The sequence below is a fragment of the Perissodus microlepis genome, chromosome 10 (assembly GCF_051167445.1).
Source record: "Perissodus microlepis isolate ML-2025 ecotype Zambia chromosome 10, ASM5116744v1, whole genome shotgun sequence".
In the NCBI taxonomy this organism is placed as follows: domain Eukaryota; kingdom Metazoa; phylum Chordata; class Actinopteri; order Cichliformes; family Cichlidae; genus Perissodus; species Perissodus microlepis.
In genome coordinates this window covers 3,661,620-3,684,107 of record NC_140470.1, presented here as the reverse complement: position 1 = coordinate 3,684,107, position 22,488 = coordinate 3,661,620, and the positions used below count along the sequence as shown (strand labels likewise).

The 22,488-nt window shown below is 40.8% G+C and overlaps 1 protein-coding gene across 2 annotated transcripts in view; it reads right to left on the bottom strand.

The window, feature by feature from the left end:
* The window catches only part of sptbn4a (spectrin, beta, non-erythrocytic 4a), a 29,825-nt gene extending 10,836 nt beyond the window's left edge, over positions 1-18,989 (bottom strand). Inside the window, exons 1-11 of one of the 2 annotated variants that reach the window (XM_084941508.1) lie at positions 18,536-18,989; positions 18,294-18,448; positions 3,866-4,129; positions 3,238-3,471; positions 2,910-2,999; positions 2,544-2,822; positions 2,333-2,463; positions 2,006-2,210; positions 860-1,105; positions 588-722; positions 216-457 (exon numbers count right to left, since the gene is read on the bottom strand). In XM_084941508.1, the coding sequence (XP_084797634.1) occupies positions 216-457; positions 588-722; positions 860-1,105; positions 2,006-2,210; positions 2,333-2,463; positions 2,544-2,822; positions 2,910-2,999; positions 3,238-3,471; positions 3,866-4,129; positions 18,294-18,416 (1,949 nt within the window). In that variant the 5' untranslated portion in view covers positions 18,417-18,448; positions 18,536-18,989. The remainder of the gene's footprint in view (positions 1-215; positions 458-587; positions 723-859; positions 1,106-2,005; positions 2,211-2,332; positions 2,464-2,543; positions 2,823-2,909; positions 3,000-3,237; positions 3,472-3,865; positions 4,130-18,293; positions 18,449-18,535) is intronic. The other variant, XM_084941509.1, reaches the window with a different exon arrangement.
* Between the last annotated feature and the right edge of the window lie 3,499 nt (positions 18,990-22,488).

Here is a 22,488-nt window from a genome sequence, read left to right as displayed (position 1 = left end):
AACCCCCCCAACAAAAAACAAAAACAAACGGAGTAGCAGGTGTCATATGAAATTAGGTCAAAGCGGCACAGAAGACAATATTAACATTTTGTCTTCAATGACCATATAAGACCACAGAAACCTGCAGGCAAAAATGCACTCTCTAAAGCTCTAATTCATCTTTTCCAAACTGCAATAAAGGAGAGCCATACCTTAACAAGCATATGCTACCTTACCTTGGCTCATCCCATCCTATCTGGCCCATGATTCCTTCCATCCACATTAGGTTTTCACGCACCACTGAGAAGAACTGGACCTTATCAGTTACTGAAGTCACTTGGACACGACTGGCCTCACAAGAGCTCAGCAGCTCCTTCCATGCATCCATCACTTCTTGTTCCTTGACCATAATAGCCTCAGCCTTCTCACCAGCATAGATGGTCCTCAGCTGGGCAGCATTCTCCTGCAGCTGCCTCACCTGCATAAAGACATGCGTCACTCTGTTTAATTAATAAAAGATTAGCCTTAGTTTTTAGTCAAAGTTTGCTTTGTCTATGACGTATAATCTATTTTGTGACAAACATAAGTTTGGTGAGTATATCACTTGCCTGTGCAACTAGAAGTTGAAGGGCATGCTCAAAAGAGTGCATGAGTCTCTGCAGGGTGGCTGGATTGGTAATGTTGGCTTGGCACGCCCTCACTTCTGGCAGCTGCTTCATCTTCCCTGCGATCTGAGCCAAGACCTACAACACAGGACAACGCTGTCATCATGAGTGCTTTAAAAATAGAAGCTGCAACTCACGCCCAGACAGTCTACCTGTAATGTTGAGGAAGAACAGGGCACACCTGAGTCACTGTCTGATATCGGATGTGACCATACCTCCTTGCAGTCGGTGAAAAACTTGTGCAGCTGGTGCGATGCTGCCAGCATTTGTCTGCGGGTCTCCATCAGCTCCAGCAGGTCAGCCCACGACTCATTCAGTCCGTCTTTCCACTCAGCAATAGTGGCTGCGTCTGAGTGGCCACAGTCTATCATCTCGTTCACCATTTTGTTCACTTGCTCCATGCGCTGCTGGCCAATGCTGTTGGTTTCTGATGCAAACTTGGTGAACCTCTCCTGAAGGACCTGAAACGCAAATAAACAACGCAACGCTACAGAGACTCACACAAACATGAATCATTCTTTATTCTCATAAATGTAATGTAATTTAACACAGTGGATGATTTCCACCCTGCAAATACAGAATGCTTTCTCCTGTCCTGACAAATAAGTTCCTCGTCAAAAATGTCTCCAATGCACGTTAAAGGAAAGTCAGATGTATCCTATCAATGCAAAAGATGTTTGTTAAATAAATCTGTTTAGTGACTGAGCAGCTGATTAAAACTGGACCAAATATTCTTGCACCACTTCCAGTGAATCCTTGCAGGCCATGGTGCCCCCCTGCAGTTCACCCCATTTAAGTCAACTTTTCTCTGATCAGCTGTCCCAGACAGAAAGAACACATGAAAAACAGGTGGGTGGTGCTGTTGTGCTGATTAATTTTCCAATCTCAAAAAAAAAGATATGTTTTCACCACAAGATGTCAGTATATTGCAGATTGAAGTCCACTGAGTTTGCTTTCTTACCCTCCCAGTTCAAGCACATGATCCTAGCTATGGCCATGGCTGTTGGTGGAACAAACATGTTGCAGTCAGCCAAGAGAGATCAAAGTTGAAACACAATATACGTCTGTCTCCTTTATGGTACACACTATATAAGTATTCACCCACCCATCCAAATCATTGAATTCTGGTGTTCCAATAACTGTCATGGCCACAGGTGTATAAGATTAAGCAACCAGGCATGCAGCATGCTTCTACAAACATTTGAGAAAGAATGGTGTGGTACTGTATTAGGATGCCACCTGTGCAGTCGTGAAATTTCCTTGCCACGGTTCACAGTTTGGGCTCAGAATTGACTGAGACTAGAACACCTCATGTGTTCCTGTTGTTTGACTAGATGCTAAAACCTTGTAGATATACTGACCGTGACATCCTCGAGGTCCTGGCCTAGCTCAGTGGAACTGGCTACTGCTTCACGCTCAGTGATCCACTTCTCTAACTCCTCTACTTCCTTGTTGAGCTGGTATAGCCAGTACTGCTGCTCCAGCTTGGTCTTTCTGTGTTCCACCATGTCCTTCAGAGACACATAGAGGCGGTCTATGTGGGACTGCTGCTTGGTGATCTGCTCACTGTTGAAAGTTAAGACAAATCAAAGGAATACAATTACAATTTCAAAACAATTTTCCATTAAACTTTAGTACTTAGAATGTTCAAAACAAATTTAGGATGATCTGCAGGGATTATGGCACACCTGTCTGGGTGTCCTAGTTCTAGTAGATGTTGGCATTGCTGAGATAACATGCCTACGGTCTCTGCATATGTCTCCACGGTTTGCTCCAGAGCCAGGTGGGTCTTCAGAAGTTGTAGCGTGCTCGCCTCATCCTGAAAAATAAAACACCATGATCACTTTGATGATAACCTATGGCAGTAAAGAGCAGTGTGAATATTACAGGGGTACATACTGTGCCTTTTTCTTCACTGGCCAGGTTGAGCTTCTGTCCTGACAGCCAGGATTCCACTTTAGCTGCTTCGCTGTAGTACTGCTGAGCCTGTAGCGCAGCTTCCAGCAACACAGACCTCCTCTCCGTCTCCAGCTGCAGCACCTCCCACAGCTGGCGTACATGTCCCGCCCCCTCACGTACAAATTCCACCTCAGGAGTTCTCAGTGAAGCAATGATTGCTGCCCGATCAAGAACCTCCTCAATGCGAGCCCGCCGCCCTGTCAGCTCCCTCTGGAGTGCCTACAGAACCGATGAGAAAGTTCTCAGTCTTATCAGAATGTGGATTACATTTCAGCTGACCATGGCCAAAAGTCATCCCTGACTTACCTGGTTCTTTTTGATATACTGCTGTACGCTCTGGAGGTTGTTTCCATAATCCTTACAAGTAGCTAAAGGAAGCCTCTCCTGAATCCACAGCTGGCAAACAACCACAGTGGGGTTATTAAATATTTCAGAAGGCACGTTTACGATCAAACGTAGACCAAACACAGAAGCGATGGCAAAGACATGATATATTTACTTTGCAAATTCTGAATATGAAAAAGCAATTATGTGTGATGATATTGTAACAACCATACTGGCACATTTTATAAGCAGTGTTTAAATTTAAGACAAAATATATGAAACAAGAAGAGGAGGGACTCGGACGACTGACTATCTCATCTTCCAGGTCCTGGGCGACTTGATGCATCTCTTTGGAAGCCAGCAGGATGCGGCGTCGCTCCTTCAGGGGCTCGATGAGGCGGACTATACGGGTCTCCACTTCGCCTGACTGCTCGCCGACCTCCTTGTCACCTGCCATCAGCCCTCGCTGGGGTAGGCAGAGCCCCTGCAAGCTTCCAAGCTCTCCCACATCCTTGTAAAAGTCCCCTATCTGAGACTCCATAGCCTTCACCAGATAGAAAGGAAAGGTCATGTTACAACCATATGAAGGATGGACAAACACAGCACGTCAGCTGTTTCCCTAACAGAACATTTCAGGGTTATATAACAGGTGCATTTTTGAATGCCTCTGAACCCCATGTTTGAGAACATGCCACTACAAGGGCCGCTGTGGGCTATTTATTGAAAATTTTCAACTATACAGAAAAATGTTGCAATTTAAGCCAAACTATACAAGAAGGCTCCACACTTCAGTGGAAATATGCACCTACATCCAAGGTGGTGTTAACCAAAAATAATTAATTACAGCTTTCTTGATATGTTAAAAACATTTGGTTGAATTTTATGTTGCGCTGGTTTAAGAGACATGTTCAGACCTAGAGGAGGGCCTTGGGACTTGCCTGAAATTTCTGGAGCTGTTCATTGAAGGTTGGCAGGTGGTGCGCCTGTTCCAGCTGGGGGGGCTGCTGCTCCAGGTGGGAGAGCTGGTTGTCGAGGTCTGAGTAGCTCTTCACTGCCGGCTCGGGTTTGTTATTTTCAAAGAGCTGGCGGGCCTTGGCCTTGGTCGTGATCTCCAGGTCAGACCAGCACTCCCTAATCTCCTCCAGCTTCTGCTGCACCACTGAACGGAGCTCAGGTTTCTCCTGGATCAGCTCCTGACCTTCCTGCAGAAAGAAAGTGCAAGTGTTAGGGTAGGTTTTTAGAGAATGGTGCATAGTCGTGAAACTGTTTTATTAAAATTACATTATGTGTGGCACTGTCACTTCCTGGCTGAGTGATTTTGTTGCTTCTCGCTCTTGCACTCCTTTAATGTCAGGCTTTGCTTCAATGGAAGGCTCCTACAGATCGCCTAACTTGCTACTAGAAATCTATAAGTTGCACGATGCTGCAAACAACTCTCAATTCAATTCAGTTCAATTTTATTTATACGTCACCAAATCACGACAACAGTCGCCTCAGTCGCCTGTCAACCACTTTTTAAGACTTGACATGTATCGTAAATCAACTTTCTCTTTGAAAGCATTTTTTTCATGAACCTTTTATTGATTCATTTCACCAAATGAATATTTTGAATTGAATAAACGCACTAAGCCACAAACCTATAGATCCTTTTCCCAAGTCTGTATGCATTCTTGTATTTCAGGAAGGAGCTGGGAGAACAACAGATAAAAAGTGAGTGGCTAAATTCGGTTTTGTCCCCAAAATAGCTCAGCACGACAGAGCTCCACGCCAAGGCTGCAGCCCCCCGCTTGCAGAGAGGCAGGTGTACGGAGCAAAGTTTGGCCTTGGGGTGACCTAAAAATGGTATATGGCACGTCTGATAAACCCCCGTTCTGCCCTTCGCTCATACTCCTCTCCCCTAAATCTTTGAGCTCTGTTCATGACATGATGTGGATGAGGAGATTTGATGAGATCAAAGCTTGTGGTGCTTCCCTTTGTGTCAGTTCTTCCCTAGAATAGATAATTACCAGTCTCCAACTACAGTGAGACTTAGGGGAGTAGGAGGCGTTTTCCTTCTATGACAAGGTACTCCTTCGTGATTTGAAGCACCAGAAAATGCTGCACTTTTTAAGGAAACGTCCTGTTCTGGCTTGCTCTGGATGATGCATTGCTTATTTACTTCCGTCCTATTATCACATCAGCCATGTGTATGGTGGGGTGCATCTTCTAAATCCTGCTTCTCTCATTTATCTTCCACAGAGTTGGACCTATATCCTATGGCTTTCATAATGCAGTGCTGCATTCCTTCTTTTGGCACAGTCTGCTAAACTGCTGCTAGCGCTCACTCGCTCACATCCCTCGCTCTCCCTCTCATAATGCAGAGCCAGCAGAAAGCAGGTCTTTCTCACTCTCTTTTCTCTTGGCTTTACTGACACACAGAGTGAGGCAGAAGGAGAAGAAATCAGAGAGGGGGTGGACAAAGGAGATGAGAAAAGGCAGACTAAAGGAAGAAGGGAATCGAGAAGAGAAAGAATCAAAGGTTTATGGTGCATACAGCCCAGGCACAGTCAGATCCAAAGGGTATCTGTGAAGTGAATTTTTGGAGGCCATCGTAGCTGACATAGTACCATATTTTAATGGCTACCACAAATAAATCACGCTATTATGGCAGCATTGTGTTGCCAAATTCTGCAGGCTTCCATTTAAAGCTGATGCAGCATAATTCAAAAGTGGGTGGGATTAAAGAGCTTGTTTCATTCCACTTGCAAAAACAACAGTGTATTCACACCGCACAGATCGATGCACTGTAGGTGTGAATACACTCTTCTGCTCTGCAACTTGGACTATTATCTGCTGAACACCTGCCGCTAATGAATCTTTAAAAAATTAGTTATTGTACAATTGTGGTTAAAAAGTGCATGAATTTTGGCCAGTCTACCCACTGTAGAGTCCACATGTCATGTTCAGACCAGTAAAACAGATTATGTAAGACTAGAAGAAACATATGCAAGAACAAAAACAAAGATTTGTTATTCTGTTCAACAGTCACCTCAAGGTAGACCCTACAAGCGCTTAAATTCAGTGAATTCCAGCAATTCACTGAATTCAAGCGCTTAATTTGAGATTACATTATTAACTGTTAATGGTGTGGCAAATCATCACTATTCAATTCAATTCAGTTTTATTTATATAGCACCAAATCACAACAACAGTTGCCTCAAATCGCTTTATATTGTAAGGTAGACCCTACAATAACACATACAGAGAGAAAAGCAACAATCATATGACCCCCTATAGCAAGCACTTTGGTGACAGTGGGAAGGAAAAACTCCCTTTTAACAGGAAGAAACCTCCGGCAGAACCAGGCTCGGGGAGGGGCGGGGTAAATGCCCCTTATGCAGTCTTATATAAGCATATGGGACATGTATTAAGAAATGATATATGCTGAGCCTTTAATGTGGTACAAGATGGCAGTGTGACTTCCTCTGATGTATGGTTTGGAGATGGTGGCACTGACTAAAAGACTGCAGGTGGCAGAGTGGACGATGTTAAGATTTTCACTGCGAGTGACCAGGATGGACAAGGTTAGAAATGAATACATCACATTGATGGCTCAGTGGCTTTTGAGATCAAGTTAGAGAGGCGAGGCTGAGATGGGCTTTAATGTGATTTTCACTTTCCACTGTTGCCATTTGTAAAATTGAGTTTGACGCCCTTGACCTCTAAAATAGGTAAACAATTAGAAAAAAGGTCAAGACTTGGATGATTACTTAGTTAAAGGGGCTAGTGGTGTTTCCATATGGAGAAATCTTGCTAGAGAATACAATATGAAGAATGATTGAGTTAATCTGAATGTTTGTGTTAGCACAAATACACAGAAAAATGTGCAATAATTTGTCCAAATATTGGGCAAAGAAGATCATGTCTTCCTTTGGAAAGCAATCTGCTGTGCATGTATAGAACATGTGTATCCATACAAACTAAAAAGGTGTATAATAAGAATAAGTGAGCTCTGTATCCGTAAAAGAGTTAGAGTTGCTAAAACAAAGCAGTTTGATGGATGTACTAAAAGAACACGTTACTGGCTCAGGTTGACCCTAAAGCCAGAATTGTCTTTGCCATATATGTGATTTCTTTTAATCTAGCAAGATCACCATAGTAACTTGTGCTGAACACACAACCTCGTCTGGAGCTGGTTATGTTCAGGATTTTTGCTGTTTTCTGTCGGTTCATATGCTTCATACCTGAGGAGGAAGAAAGCCATGCGGTAAATTTACAACATGCAAACTGTATGTTTTCTTAATGTATAACTCTAATCTGCTTCCTGTAGTGTAGCTAACTAGTCTGTTAGTAGGTTACTTGTGACAAAGAACATAAATAATATTAGTTTCACCTTAATCTGGCAACAGACAGGAGTGATTGCCATATTTCCTTCAATAGGCCAAGGAAAATGCCACAGAGGAATGGACTGAGAAGTCCTAAATGTCTAAATATGTTTCAAGTTTCAGATCTGTAAAGGACTGGTGAACAGCAGTCACAAGTCATAAAATAAATATATTAACTCAATAATTCAGAAGATTAATGGTTCTTTTGCAACATCACTAACTGATGTAATTGCAGGCACAAAACTCTTATCGCCTTTTGCCATTTTATTTTTTATGTTCTTTATTCAACTTTCTCATCGATTTCTCTAACGATTTCACTCAGTGTAGCAGACAACATTCAATCTGTCAATTCTGTGCAAAGGATGAGTGAAATGACATGTCAAATGCCCACTTACTGTATATGTGACAGTGCGCAAATCCTGAGGCAGCAAGCCTGGTTTAAAAGCATGGCTTTGAGACACTTTTACATTTTGTGAATCAGGTAAAGCAAAGAAAGCTTGGCCATGTTGACCAGGTGGGAAAACAGGGAGATAAACAAGGGGAAGACATGCAGAAAAGGGCCACGCATTAAACCCGAACCCAGGCCGCTGCACTCCATTTGTGTGGCATATGGTCACCAGCTCACCCACAGAGCCAAACCGGCTCCCTGCATGTGCAAGCCTTGGACTTGGATCAAATGAACCAGTGTAGTACAGATATAAAAGTGTAAAGAGCATGTAGGGTTGACACAAGATTATACATGCCTCTCAAATCTATTTTACAAATAGCGAGCAAACAGAACAGAAGCCAGAAAATGAATTAGTGCCTATTGGTAGGCTTTTTATCACATAAAATAACCAATCAATACAGTGAGTTTGATGAGCTTTCATTGGCTTATGCTAAAAACACAACCTCAAGTACCACATTTGCACCTACTTTTATCCTGGAAATATGTTCGAAGCAAAATAAATATTCTTTCCTGAGAGAGAATATTTAATACATTCATCGAGGTGTATGTTGGTAATACCACTGAATAATACCATGCGGTGCAAACTCTGTAAGCCAAGAGTGTTTTACTTTGGTTGAAATGCAACTGATAAAAGATAGTTTTAAACCAGATTCCTGGTTTAAACCGCCTGTTTGACTCGGTGTGTCTTCTGCATGGAGTTTGTAAGTTCTCCCTTTTGCCTGCACAGGTTCTCTCCAAGTAGTCTGGCTCCTCATGCAGTTCAGACAAGCTGTTGAAGGTAACTGATGATTCTTAATTGGTTTACACTGGGTCTTTAGATTTAGCAGATTGTGAGTGTGTGTCTGTCTGAAATATACACTGGTGACCTGTCAAGGCTCATTTAGGCTCAATCAGAATCAGAATACTTTAAGAATAATATTAATACTTTAATAATCCCTAAGGAAGCCCCCATGTAGCCCAAAAAACAATATGTAAATGGATGGATTTTAGGAGGCTGTTTATTAGTAAGAATATTCAGTCAGTAACCAAAGATTTATGCTATTCCAAATCTTCTCCATTATGCCATGTAACAGTGTTATTCTCAATGGACTTAGTAGTTTTTGATAATTATCTGTAGCAAGTTGATAGTTTGTAGAGCCCTAAAACAGCAGAACTGAGTGCACAATGAGTAGTAAAATAAATAGATTAAGTCAGCAGAGTCTGAAGCCTAGCTTAACAAGGAATATTGATAACCACCAATGTGATCCCAGTCATCTCTGACTGGGTTTTGAGGAAACAAGAAGCATGGCTATGTTGAACCTGTCAAACTGAAATGTGATTTAAAAAAAATGAATGAATTCATTAAAAAGTGACATAATGCTAAGATAGCAGTAAAAGTGAAGTTGTGTTAAGGCTAATGAAGACTATACTAAAGTAAATACTATGCAACAGTGCTGGGAAGCATATATAGTTTTTTTCAAATATCATTGAGCAAACAGAAGACAGAATGTGACAGTTCACGACATCAACATACAAACATCTGTGAAAAATGAAAATCTAATATTTGCATATTTACAAAAGTATAAGGCCAAACAGGATGTTGGGTGATCCTAGCTTGCCAAAAAAAACATTACAAGCTGGAAGGGACTGTACATTCAAGAACAGTAAAAACAGATGGAGGATGACAAAAATAACTTGTGACCAATAGAGGACATGTGTTTGTTGTTTTGTTTTGTCTTTTTCTTTTTTAAATTACACCTTAGCTTAATTTCTAGACTTGCTGCTTCTGTGCTAGGCTGTCACTGTGGGAGGGCCTCATATAACTATCTCACAGAGCTAGATAACCAAAACTGTCAAAGATACCATGTTACTCAGTGGTAGCAGGTGTTCAGTTTCTACTGAAAAGCAGAATAGGCACCCAGTTAAAAATTGAAATTGTAGTACAGCATGAGACCTACTTGACCGCCCAGCTGTCAGTAAACAGTCTTGACATTTGGTTATTGAACACTGTGCTATTAAATAAATGCGTATGAAATATTGTTTGACTCTTGATTTGGATAAAATGCTTCTTGGTCAAATGAAACCACAAGCCAGCAGCCTTCCTTCAGGGCAATCAAGGCAAGCAGTATTTACTTGTCAAATCTAAAATTAGACATTATTTAAAAAGAAAGTATTGCAGTCTCTCCTTTCTCCTCAGGCAGTGCTTTCATAAAACTTCTGTCCTGTTTAGATCCATTCTTTACATTACTGCCATCTCATGGCTGCAGTTGGAAAGCTCGGCACTTGGCTTGTGTTGTGCTCATAGGAAACTGCGGCTGTCTCTGTTTCACAGGCATGTCAGTCTCCTTAACAGTGACATGAGCTGGGTAAGATGAGCTCTTTTCTGGTGGTTTGCGGATGCACTTTGGATAAACCTCTAGTCTTTCATAGTAAACTGATGGGAGATCATCATGAGTTGGAAGCTGCCACTGGCTCCGTTTCCACTGCTCTGAAATCAGCTATGACCAGCACTTTTTTGCTGAAACAGAACTAGCATTAGCAAGTAAACAAGCTTCTGTTACTTAGCATCGTAACAGATGAGTTTCTTCTTGCTAACCACTTCGACCAACACGTGTAAAGACTGAGATTAACAATTCCTTTAGTACATTAGCTAAGACACTTCTGATGATAATGAAGAGGGGAAGGCATCTGGCCTAAAAACAGGCAAGGTAATCAGTGCAGGCACAGCAGCACTTTCAGATTAACATCTATGAGAAATCACTTGACTGAATGTAAAGCGGTTAACCAGCTGTTTTGCCAACACTCCACCTTCATTTTTCGTTAATCCACCTGTAGATATTGACAGTAAACCAAGTCACAAACTGCTTTAATTAGCAGATTTTCTTTTGTTATTAATATATCTTAATGCACTTTTATTTTTAAATCACCTGCTTCTGAGCTAATTAACAACTTTTTTAGAGATATATGGTCCAACCACAAAAACGATTTACAGGATATGATGATGATGATTAAGAATATAACATAGTTAAAAAATATTAAATTAATTAATAGTTAAAATATGCAGCAGTATTCCATTTAACACTGATGGGGAGCATTTTTCTGTAGAATAATTATTTTTACTTTTGATATTTTATGCACAGTTTTCCAATAACACAGTTTTATGTGTACGGAGGTGCAGTGTTGGGAAGGCTACTTTTAAAATGTATTCCACCACAGATTAAAGATTACATGCTCCAAAATGTATTTTGTAACGTATTCGGTTACGTTACTCAATGAGAGTAACGTATTCTGAATACTTTGGATTACTTAATACATTATCATGCTTTTTACAACTACATGAATGTACTATTGCTGTGTGATTTATTACTATTATTGAAGGTTATTCGCCATACCAATACCAACTAGATGTTTAAATCTTAATATAAATGAGTAACAGTAGGTGGATATTAGGTAAGGCTGCACTTTTTGCAGTGATCTCGTATAGAAAACTATTCCGCGCGTATATAAAAAAGGTCCGCGGCTCCGAACCGTAGTAAAGGGACCTCTGGCTAATACGTCGGGTTTTGTGTCGTAACCGAAAAATAGCTTTACTTTGTTGTCTGGGTCAACTTTGCTAGCAAGAGACAGAGAGAGGCGTTGAAAGGCTGCTCCAACGGAACTTATTGTTTCGGAGGAAAACACGAACACAGCCAACAGTCAAGTCTTAACGACTTACTTACAACTGGGCTCGTCAGGCTCTCTTTTTGGTTGCAGTGGTTATTATTATATTTACATGCTTCCAGCTCCCAACTCGTATTTTTCAACTCTCCTTTTTTTTGCACATAACGGGTATAGGGCTATGCCTGTAACACTCTGCTCATATTGCCTTCATATTAAATAATTTTTTGAATAATAATTTTAAACATTATTTATTCACGTCATTATGCGGGCCGCAAGTAGAGGTGACATGGGCCACGAGATTGAGACACAGACATTCGAGCCTCTTATTATTATTAGTGTTTTGTTTGGGTTTCCACCAGCGTGGAATTACTAATAATAGAGAGGGCACAGCCTAACATGTGAAACAGGAAAAGAATGTAATACATTTATTTCAACAAAGTAACTGTAATGGAATACAGTTACTCATATTTTGTCTTTTAAATACGTAATGCCAGTACATGTATTCCGTTACTCCCCGACACTGCTGAGGTGTTGTCATGATCTTTTATTGCTTCTTTTCCTAAATAGATTGTTTGAAAAATTCAAGTTCAAGTTCAAATTTTATTCGCCACATGCAGTGGCAGGTTGCCCTGCAGTGGAATGAACCCGCCCCCCGACCTTACACACACAACATAGAGCACGTGACCAGCAACAGGGTTGGGTAGGGGATAAGGAGTAATCCCAGGCAACGCAGCAGCCATCCTGCCACTGCACCGACTCTCCAGCGCGGGCCCAGACCTGCCTCGTGCTCCCAGGAGGCAACAAACATCGAAGGCAATTCTTCCACCCATTGTCGCTGTCAGCCAATAGGGTACAATTTTTAATAAAATACTAGATATTTATTTGTCTAGATAAGTAATAACACTTTACAATTCTTCAGCGAGGAAGGACTGCAGAAAGGCAGGCAGCACAAATGGTATGCTTGAATCTGATCCAACTTAAATTGTCGTGGACGATGTTTTTGTATGTCTGTTTGGGAGCTGGGGCAAGTTGTCTCTGCTTGCCTTTCTGTAAAGTCACATGCCACTGCCACAATGATATATCAGCACCACTACTTTATATGTTAAGTAAGTAACAAAATAAGATAACAATATCTATGCTAAGGTTAAAAAGCCAACTCTTCATGAAATTATTCCAAATTTATTTATATAACCCCGGAATTAATTAATGGATGGTCCAAACAAAAAACAGTATTTCCCATGATCTCCACAAAACTCCTGTTGAACCTGCTCTTTAAATTATGATTTTTGTTGTTGAGTGTTGCTATGACAATGTCGAGCAAAGTACTTAAATGTTCTTATTATCAACAACTTTGACTCAAAATGAGCATTAAACTGATCCTACACTGAAAAAAAGGGATTGGCCATCTCTTGGATTTATGTAAGCATCTTGTGTGTATTTAACACAATTGCCTCATGCTTTAAAGTTAAGTGTAAGTATACAGAGAGGGTAGATTAAATTGTCCATATCATGTTCGAGTGAAGTAAGTCAATAATATAGCAATGTTAAATCTCACGACACCGCACAGGATTTCAGTCTCACGCGCTTTGGATCGTGGTTTGAGGAAGGCGCCTCTTGGGTGGCTGTTACATTAAAAATGTCCACCTTGTAAATTGAACACAAAAATTTCATGTTTCTGTCTTGAATGTAATTAAATCATGTAGGATCTGTATGAAATTCAACAACTTAATTTGTTCTTGTTGAGATAACATGATATAATCTAGTAAGAAATTCACAAGATCGCAAGAGATTTCAAACTGCAGGAAAATCACTGGAGTTATAAGAGGCAGACAACTACACACACACCACGTGTATGCTATTGCTATTTATTGTGGTTTAACCTGTCAAGGACAAAAATGCACAGAAAATTCTGCATCAAGCCTTGAAATCATAGCTTTCCTGCGTTTTTTTAAGCAGCAGGTGGCATGGTGGTTACGCTGTTGCCTCACAGGAAGAAGGGCCTGGGTTCAAATCCACAATCTGGCTAGTTTGCACTGGTTTCTCTCTGGGTATTCTGGTTTCCTCCCACAGTTAAAAGTCATGCAGTCGTTAGAATTAGGGTTAGGTTAATTGGATTCTAAATTACCTGTGAATATAAGTGCAAATGGTTGTTTGTCTCTATGTGATAGACTGGTAAGCTGTCCAGGGTGTACCCTGCCTCTTACCCTATCACTTCTGGGTTATGCCCCAGCCCCTCCTGCAACCCAGATAAAGATAGAAGGATGGTAGTCGTTCAATAGATCCATTCATGTTAACCAGACTCTAAACTTTGTTGAGCATTATGTAATATGAAGACAACATGTAGTATTTGAGTGACCAAGTAGTACTGGGTTAAAAGTTATTGAATAGTGTATATATTCCAAGAGCTCACCTTACTTCATCTAAACAGGTTTCAATTGCGTTTTATCAACACAAAATGCACAGGTTTATTGAATATGAATAAGTTGTGTTGATTTAACTCAGTTGTTTAAGTTTCTGCCAAAGCAAAACAGTTGTGTGAAACCAATGTCCACTATTGAATTAAGTAAATCCAACATGGATTTTTTTCAGTGTACCAATGAATGATGAATAGTAGCTTATACCCCTGTTACAGTCAGAAACCTTACTGTCCACACAGTGGGAAACAGTCTTTCATCATGTATCATTAAAAATCTGTAATCTGTCACTGAATCCAGTTCCCAACAGGTGCACAATACCTGAAAATAGTAGCCACAGACAGTACGGCAAGTCAGAAGTACCAATAGTGTCCTTATCCTAATAAAAACAGCATTGTGTCTGAGCACGCCATGTTGGATTAAACAATCCAAGGAGCTTGAACGTAAAGCAGGCACATGAAATGGATCCATCACTTATGTTAAGATGTCTGAAGCAGGCACGGTGAGGTACCACGCTATTTTAGTTTTGTCCAAGTGTTTTTTTCCCCTGTTAGATCTCAATTGTTAAAAAAGAGGAGCTGCTGGAAATACTTGTATATTATCATTGTCCACTGTCTGTGAATATGACATATAAACAAATCTATGTTCATCTCAACTCACTGCAAAAATATACTGGGTACCAACCTTGAGCAAAACACAGATAACCAATTTGTTAGGCATCCATTTTTAGTTACCTAATTTGTGTCCGTTCAGTGATCTATGTTCTCCAGCTTGTTACTTCCACAGCGTTTGTTTACAATCCACTGACCCCTGAGCCCACAGCAAGGCAAAGCACAAGGTCAGCTAGGATTCCACCCACTGTAAGAGAGAAACACCCACAGTTCCTCCACATATATGAGCCGACATGGATCTTTGTGGCTCTGCTGATTAAGTAATGTGAGAGAATAGAGGTAAGGCCTGATACAGGAACCCTTCCAAAAGGACGCAGAGTTCTCCGGTCCCAGCACAGCAACATCTTTTTTCTGTGTCTCTCAGGTAATGACAGAGATAGCATTGGGGTAGATTAAGAGGTAGATTAAACTGTCACTGTCGGGAACACAGGAAATCAAGGCAGTTAGCACATGTTAGACAGTTTTTATGGAGTAGCCATCTTCTGCACTCTGTCAGTCCTTTCAGTTTTTCTGCTGTTTGGCACGAAAGGTTAAAAACAAATGCACTGATTTGGAAGAAAAGCAGTATCCTATTTCATTCTGTTTTCATTTTAGAGGTAAAAGTGGATTCACATTACAGGCAGAACCAAGCAACAATCTACAAGGCTAGTAAACTGCAGTTCTTCAAATAACCACTTGAAGCCGACTCCAAAAATGAGTCAACCTCCTTTGATTCTTATGTTAAAAACACTCAACTTAGCAGCAAAAATAAGCTCCACGGTACAAAAAACTAGTCTTATTTAAGATAGAAGTAAGAAGACCAAATGTTTGGATTGCTTCGTGTATGCCTCTCGTCCAAATATGGCCCCTTCTTGGCTCCAACAGAAACAAGATGGCAACAGCCAAAATGCTAAAATTAAGACTTCAAAAAGGGACATTGTATACCAGTGCTTGTGCCTTAATAATTATATCCATCCTTACATAAACTCTGTTGGCAGAACATCAAGTGTATTCCTTCATTCTAATGTAACAGTTTTCTATCCCAGTGGTGGACGAAATATATAATTTAACTGCAATGTAAGCTGATCAAAAATGGTTCACGATTTTACTGTATGTTTTAACCGTCTCACTTTATGTTCTACCTCCAGCTTGTGTACTGTAAAGCAGCTCATGAAAGCATAAATAAAAATGAACAAAAACATTGCAGTGGCAGGTCCTGAGACATGTCCAGGCTAATCCTTTAACTGCCTCAGTGCTGTTTTTAAAACAATATTTGTATTCTAGTTACTGCAGTACCAGAACACATATATTGCGTTATTATTGTATCATTTATCAGTGTAGCTACCAAATGACATTACACTAATAAATAACACATTTGAATACATAAAGATTGATTAAAAGACTTACCTTAGTTATCAAAACTATGTGTACTAGATATCACCAAATATGACAAATGTTGTTATTAAAGGAGACATTAAATTTGAACAGGTTTACAAAGTTTTCTGCACAAATACAAATAATTGTTGTGTGTGTACCTATGGATTACGCCTACAGGTGCTGCTCTGCCATAGAAACTCTCGGCACACAGTTTTTGTGTTGATGTTAACGCCAGCACCGATTTGGGGCTCTGAGTCAGCAAAGAGTTGGCAACTTCATGGTCTGCTGCTCTGTGGCTCAGTTATTAAATGTGGTTCCTAATTTCCTTCTCTCACCACAACCGCTCGCGGCAGATGGCCCCGCCCCTCCCTGAGCCTGGTTCAGCCGGAGGTTTCTTCCTGTTAAAAGAGAGTTTTTCCTTCCCACTGTCGCCAAAGTGCTTCCAGCTGTGGAAATGGGACTGAAAACACCTGAATTCAAAGATTGAGAGGTGTGGCAGAAAGGTGTTTGCATTTCAGAAGCTGGAACCATTCACTATTAGCTAGAGACACTGAGTTAAACCCACTAAGTCAAGATTGAATGTACAGTTTTGGCAGAACAATATACAAACCAAAAAGGTAAATGTGAAGGTCAAAACAGATTTGACAGAGCAAAAGGTCCAACACAGGGTTTCTATGGGGAGATCTCAGTTATGCTGTAGCTGCCAACGTCTGTCTTGTAATCTGTTAACCAAATTTCTTTCTAATAAAGAGATACCACAACGACTCCTAAGTTGTATCTATTTGACAATATTAGGTCGTTTGAATTGTGTTGTGACATTAATTTAGTCTTTTTGTAGAAATACATTTTTACAGTAGTTCACTGCTCAACTGGTAATATCAGAAAAAATAGTGTCCTGCACTTCTACACCACAGTACATAACCCTAATGAGAACACAAGTGAGTGTGGCTGCTTGGATTCTCCAACTATCCCTGGTCCACAGCATCAACAACATCTCCAAAAAGCCTGATTACTAGAAATGTAAGTCCTACTATGTTTTTGTTAGTTTGCATTGTTATTGAACTACGCTAAGGTGTCTGTCTCAGTCTGAGGGTCTAGACTATAGCACAATGAACCTTAAAATGCATTTCACACATGGACAACCAAGATGGCTAATGAGGATTTCCTCATTATACCATTGTAAGATTTGTCTGCAAGGGTTGTGCTTACAATTGGTTACACTGTCACCCTATGAATATCTAATAATTCAATATATCCTACAAAAAAGCTCTAATAATTTAAAAGCAATTAATTTCTTTATGCATTCAATAAAAATGAATGACTTAAACATATTGAAATGTAAATGTCTGAATTTCTCTTATTTATTTATTTCTACTGCAGATGAATATATTCACATAATCTGATAGAAGCAACTCATCTACTGTGGACATCAGATAGTCAAAAACATTGCTGCCAGAACACCCGTTACACAATAAGAGACAAAGTAATGATGGTTTTTGTATGACAAGAAATGAGAAATCCGCTCATTAACCTTCCTTTTTTTCAGAATATGGAAAAAATAGTGATTAAAGTACTTAAAATGGAGCCCTTAGAAGACTGCAGTAGTTTCTGGATGACATTTTGCTAATGTTCATATGATGCTTGAGGGACAAACTACTGCCTGATTCAACCAGTTCACAGTGTTTGTGGATCGTCATCAATCTGAATGCATTAAATGACATCACTACACATGCACAGTGGATATGGAGTCAGAGTCAATAAAATAATTTAAGTATCAAACAGTGTTATACTGTACTCAAGACAAAAACTGTATCCAAAATATGTGCAAAACTACAATTTATTCAAACTTTTTTTGTATTTACTACTAACATTTAAAATGTCACATATAATGTACCGGTGATTTAAACCAGCAGATTTCAATGCAGGCCTAGAGCCCATCTAAGCTGAAAAACATTGTGTATGGATGGGATGTTGCTCTGTCAGGATTTCAGGAAAGCAAAGCATTATGGGAAAGCAGAACAAAAAAAATGATGTGAACTGACCCTATATCACTTGTGTCACATAAAATTAGTACATACAAGGAAGTTACAGTGTCTGCACTTTCTTCATGTCTGTCCATAACTGCTGCACATGTTTAAATGTCCTCTGTATGATTCACTGTAACCTCCATAACTGAGCAGGCTGGTCAAATGTCTGCATCAAGAGGCAAAAGAACCACAGGGATCACACCACCTGTGAATCTGAAAACAGCACAGCTACTGTAGCAATGTAACCTTGACACTGTAATTCAGGATGTCCCCAAGCTGAGTGATGACATGTCACCCACTTTCACCTATTCGATTTTACTGCCACCACACCCACCATCAACACCGTTTCTTTGTCACGTGCTCTCTTTGGCTCACGTGCTCTGCCTCTTTGACCTCCCCATCCCTCCCCCACTTTTCCACAAACAGCCCTCGATCACCTCCACTCACCTGTTCTATCTTGGCCAGCCATTCTTTATTGCGGGCCAGTTCTGCCATAAAGGCCTGGTGCTTCAGCCACTTCCTGTGTAGCTTTTGAGCTTCATCCCGCGCTGTGTCTCGGGCCATAAGCATCTTCTCTTCCACCCGCTGTCCCAATCACTGAACTAGAGGAGACAAAAATAGCCACTATCAGGAGCCCAATGCTCGAGCCAGCCCTTCTTCCCCCCTTTTCCACAGGACGTCCTGCCTACCTCCTCTACGCAAGAGCCACCCGCTCTGCTCTGCAGGGGCCTAGGTACCTGTGCTGTCACCACCCACCCCAGCCCCCACCAGGCACACTTTTCTGGGAAAAAAAATCAAGATAAGCACCTCAGCAGCAATGGTAGCAATGGAAACACTCAAGCCCTTCCTTCGGGTTGCCCCTGGGTCCTCATGCCCTACCAATTCATGGTGTTGCGGTCCTGATGCTGCAGTGCCTGCTAGCCAGTCTCAGAGATGGCAAAAACAACCGGCTAAAAAGAAGAAATGCGCCAATTACAACACTGGTAAAGAATGACACGCACATCCAAGATTCCTCGCAGGTCGCGTGTTATCGTCTAGCTCCAAATGTCAGTTACAATCCAACCATCAGTGATGTGTGTGTAGCATAGCAGAATCCTTCAGCCGGGGCAAAACCTGACCATCCACCACTCGCCAGTCCCGGTCAATCTGTAGTCCTGTCTAATGATGCTGTAGACACAAGGAGGAGGAAGAGTTGGAGTGGGAGGAGCAGGGTGAATGGGATGCAGAGGCAGTGCAGAGGAGGCCGGATAACATAAGGTGTCCGCTCTTGAAACGCATCGTTCCTACCGCTGCAAAGATGCACACGCAGGCTGGTGTGAGATAGTCCACTATTTTCTCTCCTCACTTCTCCTTCCTCAAGTCCCTGAACAGCTCAGCCGTGGTTGGTGCATGCTGCTGCAGTCCTTGCCTCTCAGCTACGCTTCTGTGTGTGTGCGTGCGTGAATGAGTGTGTGTGTGTGTGAGTGTCTGTGCAATCACAATCAGCACTGCAGTGCCGGAGCAGAGAGAGAGAGAGAGAGAGAGAGAGCCAGAACGAGAGAGAGGGAGGAGGAGAGGGAGGAGGAAAGGGAGACAGTGAGAGGAAATGGAGAAAGAGGGAGCGCCAGAGCAAAAAAAAAAAGAAAAGCATGGGAGAGCGAGTCAAAAGAGGAAAAAGATGATGTTAGTGGGGGGGAGAGGTGAAACAGAAAGAAGAGAGAGCCTGCGTCATCCCTCTGTGTCACCAGGGACATTTCTCTGCACTAGAAATGACTGCACTCGGAGCGGGAGCAGGGTTTGGGAAGGAGGGGGGAGGTGTCATTTTAAAACAGCTGAATGAGAGGAAAGGAAGACGCATGCACACATGGTCCACGGTGCAGCTGACTGATTCGCATCGCTGTTCATTTAATATCTGCAAGAGCACCTACATGCAAAACTTCCCCTGCAAATATGTCATTTAAATGCAAAGGGTTCACTCTTAAGTTAATATCACAGCCCCAGCTCTGAATTATAGATAGCTACATGCTATCACAATTACAGTTCATCTTTGCTGCAGCATTAGATTTCTTTTTAATGTTATTTAAAGATACCATTTTTGTCCGACCGAATCACCATGGCATTCAGTGGCATTTAAAGTTTCCTGAGTGGAGGCTGAACTGGAGCACTGCCCCGATCTACCAAGTTCTGTGGTTCTGCTGGCATTTTGTTTTTGTGTTTAGTTCAATGGATTGTCTTGATTTTCTTGAACCAACTGACCGGGAATATTTCATAACTAATAAATACTACAACACAGTATATGAGGACAAGAACCAACGAACCAATGAAGCCAACTTCATCATATTTCAGCAGACCACACAAAATTAGAAGTACTTTACTTGTGAAACTTGCATTTACAAACCTTACTGTTGTTAAGATTTGCAGCATTATAAAACATGAATAATTTAGACTATTGTTCTAAGTGTACTAACAGCTGGTGATGTAGTGAATTTGAATTCAAGAATTTAAAACTATAACCCATTTTGGATTAGGTCGCATGTCTTTGATATCAAATATCAAAGAGACAACGCTGACATAATGATTATGAAAAAGTCTGCAAGTAGGGAGGTGAGGAAAAAAATCGATACAGCATAGTATCGCAGTATTTTGCATGGCAATATGACTGCAATCGAATTGTTGAAGGTTTGCAAATAACTACAGTCTAATTTATAAATCCAGACAGATTGCCAACAATTAACAGTCTGAATGAGGTTTTGTCAATGAGCACTAGTCGCAGAACTTAACCTAACTGACTGCTAGCTGGTAATAATTAAATGTGGACTTCTGTCTATGCAGACAGCAACATTTAAGCAACATTTGGTGATTTATCACAGCTAATTGCTGTATTATCTGAAACACATTGCATGTAATTGCCAACCTGACCCCATTTAATTGCAGACAGACTAGGTACACACACAACAGACTGATAGCAGACTGACTCCTGGCAACATATATGGCAGGTTTTAGTAGCAGTGTTGATATGCTTGACAATCTCATTTTGCTGCAAAATAAATTTGCCATTAAAAAAGCTGATAAATCACAATATACAGTATGTTATTACAATACTCTGAATATCACAAAATTGTTCAAAAATCCGATCCTCTAACAGGAACAATAGGCAGTTTTGTATCTTTAATAAAAAAGTTTAAGGAAGGTGCACGATCTGATATCCCTGTGTTGGTGTTGTTCCGACACCATTGTAACATTGTTGGTGCAACTGACCAGTTACATTGACTCAGCATTCAGTTAGCATTAGCCAAGAAGTAAGAACTAATGTTATTGCAAACGATCACAAGCAAACCAATATGAGTAACCTAAGTTTGTCATGGTCCTTCAGTCCTTCTTGGCTTGTTTGTTTGTCTCTGTGTTCGAGAGCGGGACTCATCATGGGTTCTTGCCTCTGGCTAACCAACCACCTGTTCCTCATGATTAGGGACCGGGTCCCTACTGTTTCAATTAAATTGAATTGTTTGCCATTTTTGCACACAATTCCCCTATTGATTCCAGTAGCCTCGAATGATGTAACCACGTTGCGTAGCGTCATTTACCTGGCAGGAAACACGGCGCCTAAGCGGCACAAACGCTCAAAAGTTTGGTTATAATTTACGAGAACGGATGACAACAGTGCAACTTGCAATACTTGCAAAGTAGATATTTCATTAAAGGGAGGAAACAACAAGATAACCTTAAATGAATATTGTGTTTTTAATTCCGCTCCAGACTCGTGAATCTCAACCCAGCAGCAGCGGTAACGTTTGCACGTCCTCTCCCGTTAATACGGCAGGTAAATAATCAACTAACATTGCATATTATGTTAGCGCGATCTGCCTTATTACAAAACCTGCTATTACTTTGCATTGCATTTAGGTGACCGTGATGAGAGAGACAGACAGAGTCTGGCTGGCTCAGATGCTGGCAGTTCTCGCTGCAGTCTACTGGTAGCGTCTCCTTTCAGGCCAGGATAGACGAATGTCACCGAGCAGTGACTAAGTTTGTGGTCAAAGGCTTGCACCCATTTGCCACAGTAGATGCCCCCGATTTTCGGTAAGTGAATGTGTTTAATTGGACACTTTTCTGTAATTGCTACAGAATAATTTATGTTATACTTTGTTATTGCTACAGAAGAATATTTATTTTATTAATATTTTACACCGTGACACCCTATCAAAGAGCGGTAGGTTGTGGATCTCTTAAGATCTCACTGTTGGGTTTGTAAGGCCATCTTACTCCTAAATTCCTATCTTGTTCAAAGAGAAGATATAATAGTTCTAAGCTAATCGACCTGTGTGTTCTCCTTTTTAAAAATTAAGAATACGACAGGAGAATCGATAAAGAATTGAATTGTTAAACAGAATCGAAAATGGAATCGGAATCTACCTAACAGTGAACTGAGAAAGTGTAATCTGTAAATACTGGATGTGTGGATTCCCTTCCTCCCTGGAACCCCCTGGAACCATTCCCCCTTTTCCACTCTGATTATTGTAAATATGTTTTCTTATTGTAAATAAACGCACTGAACTGTGATTTCTGAGAGTCCTGTGCTTGAGTCCACCTGCCAATTAGCCTTGACAAATTTTGACAAACTGCTCTTGATAATATATTTATTATATTGCATAACAATTTAAAA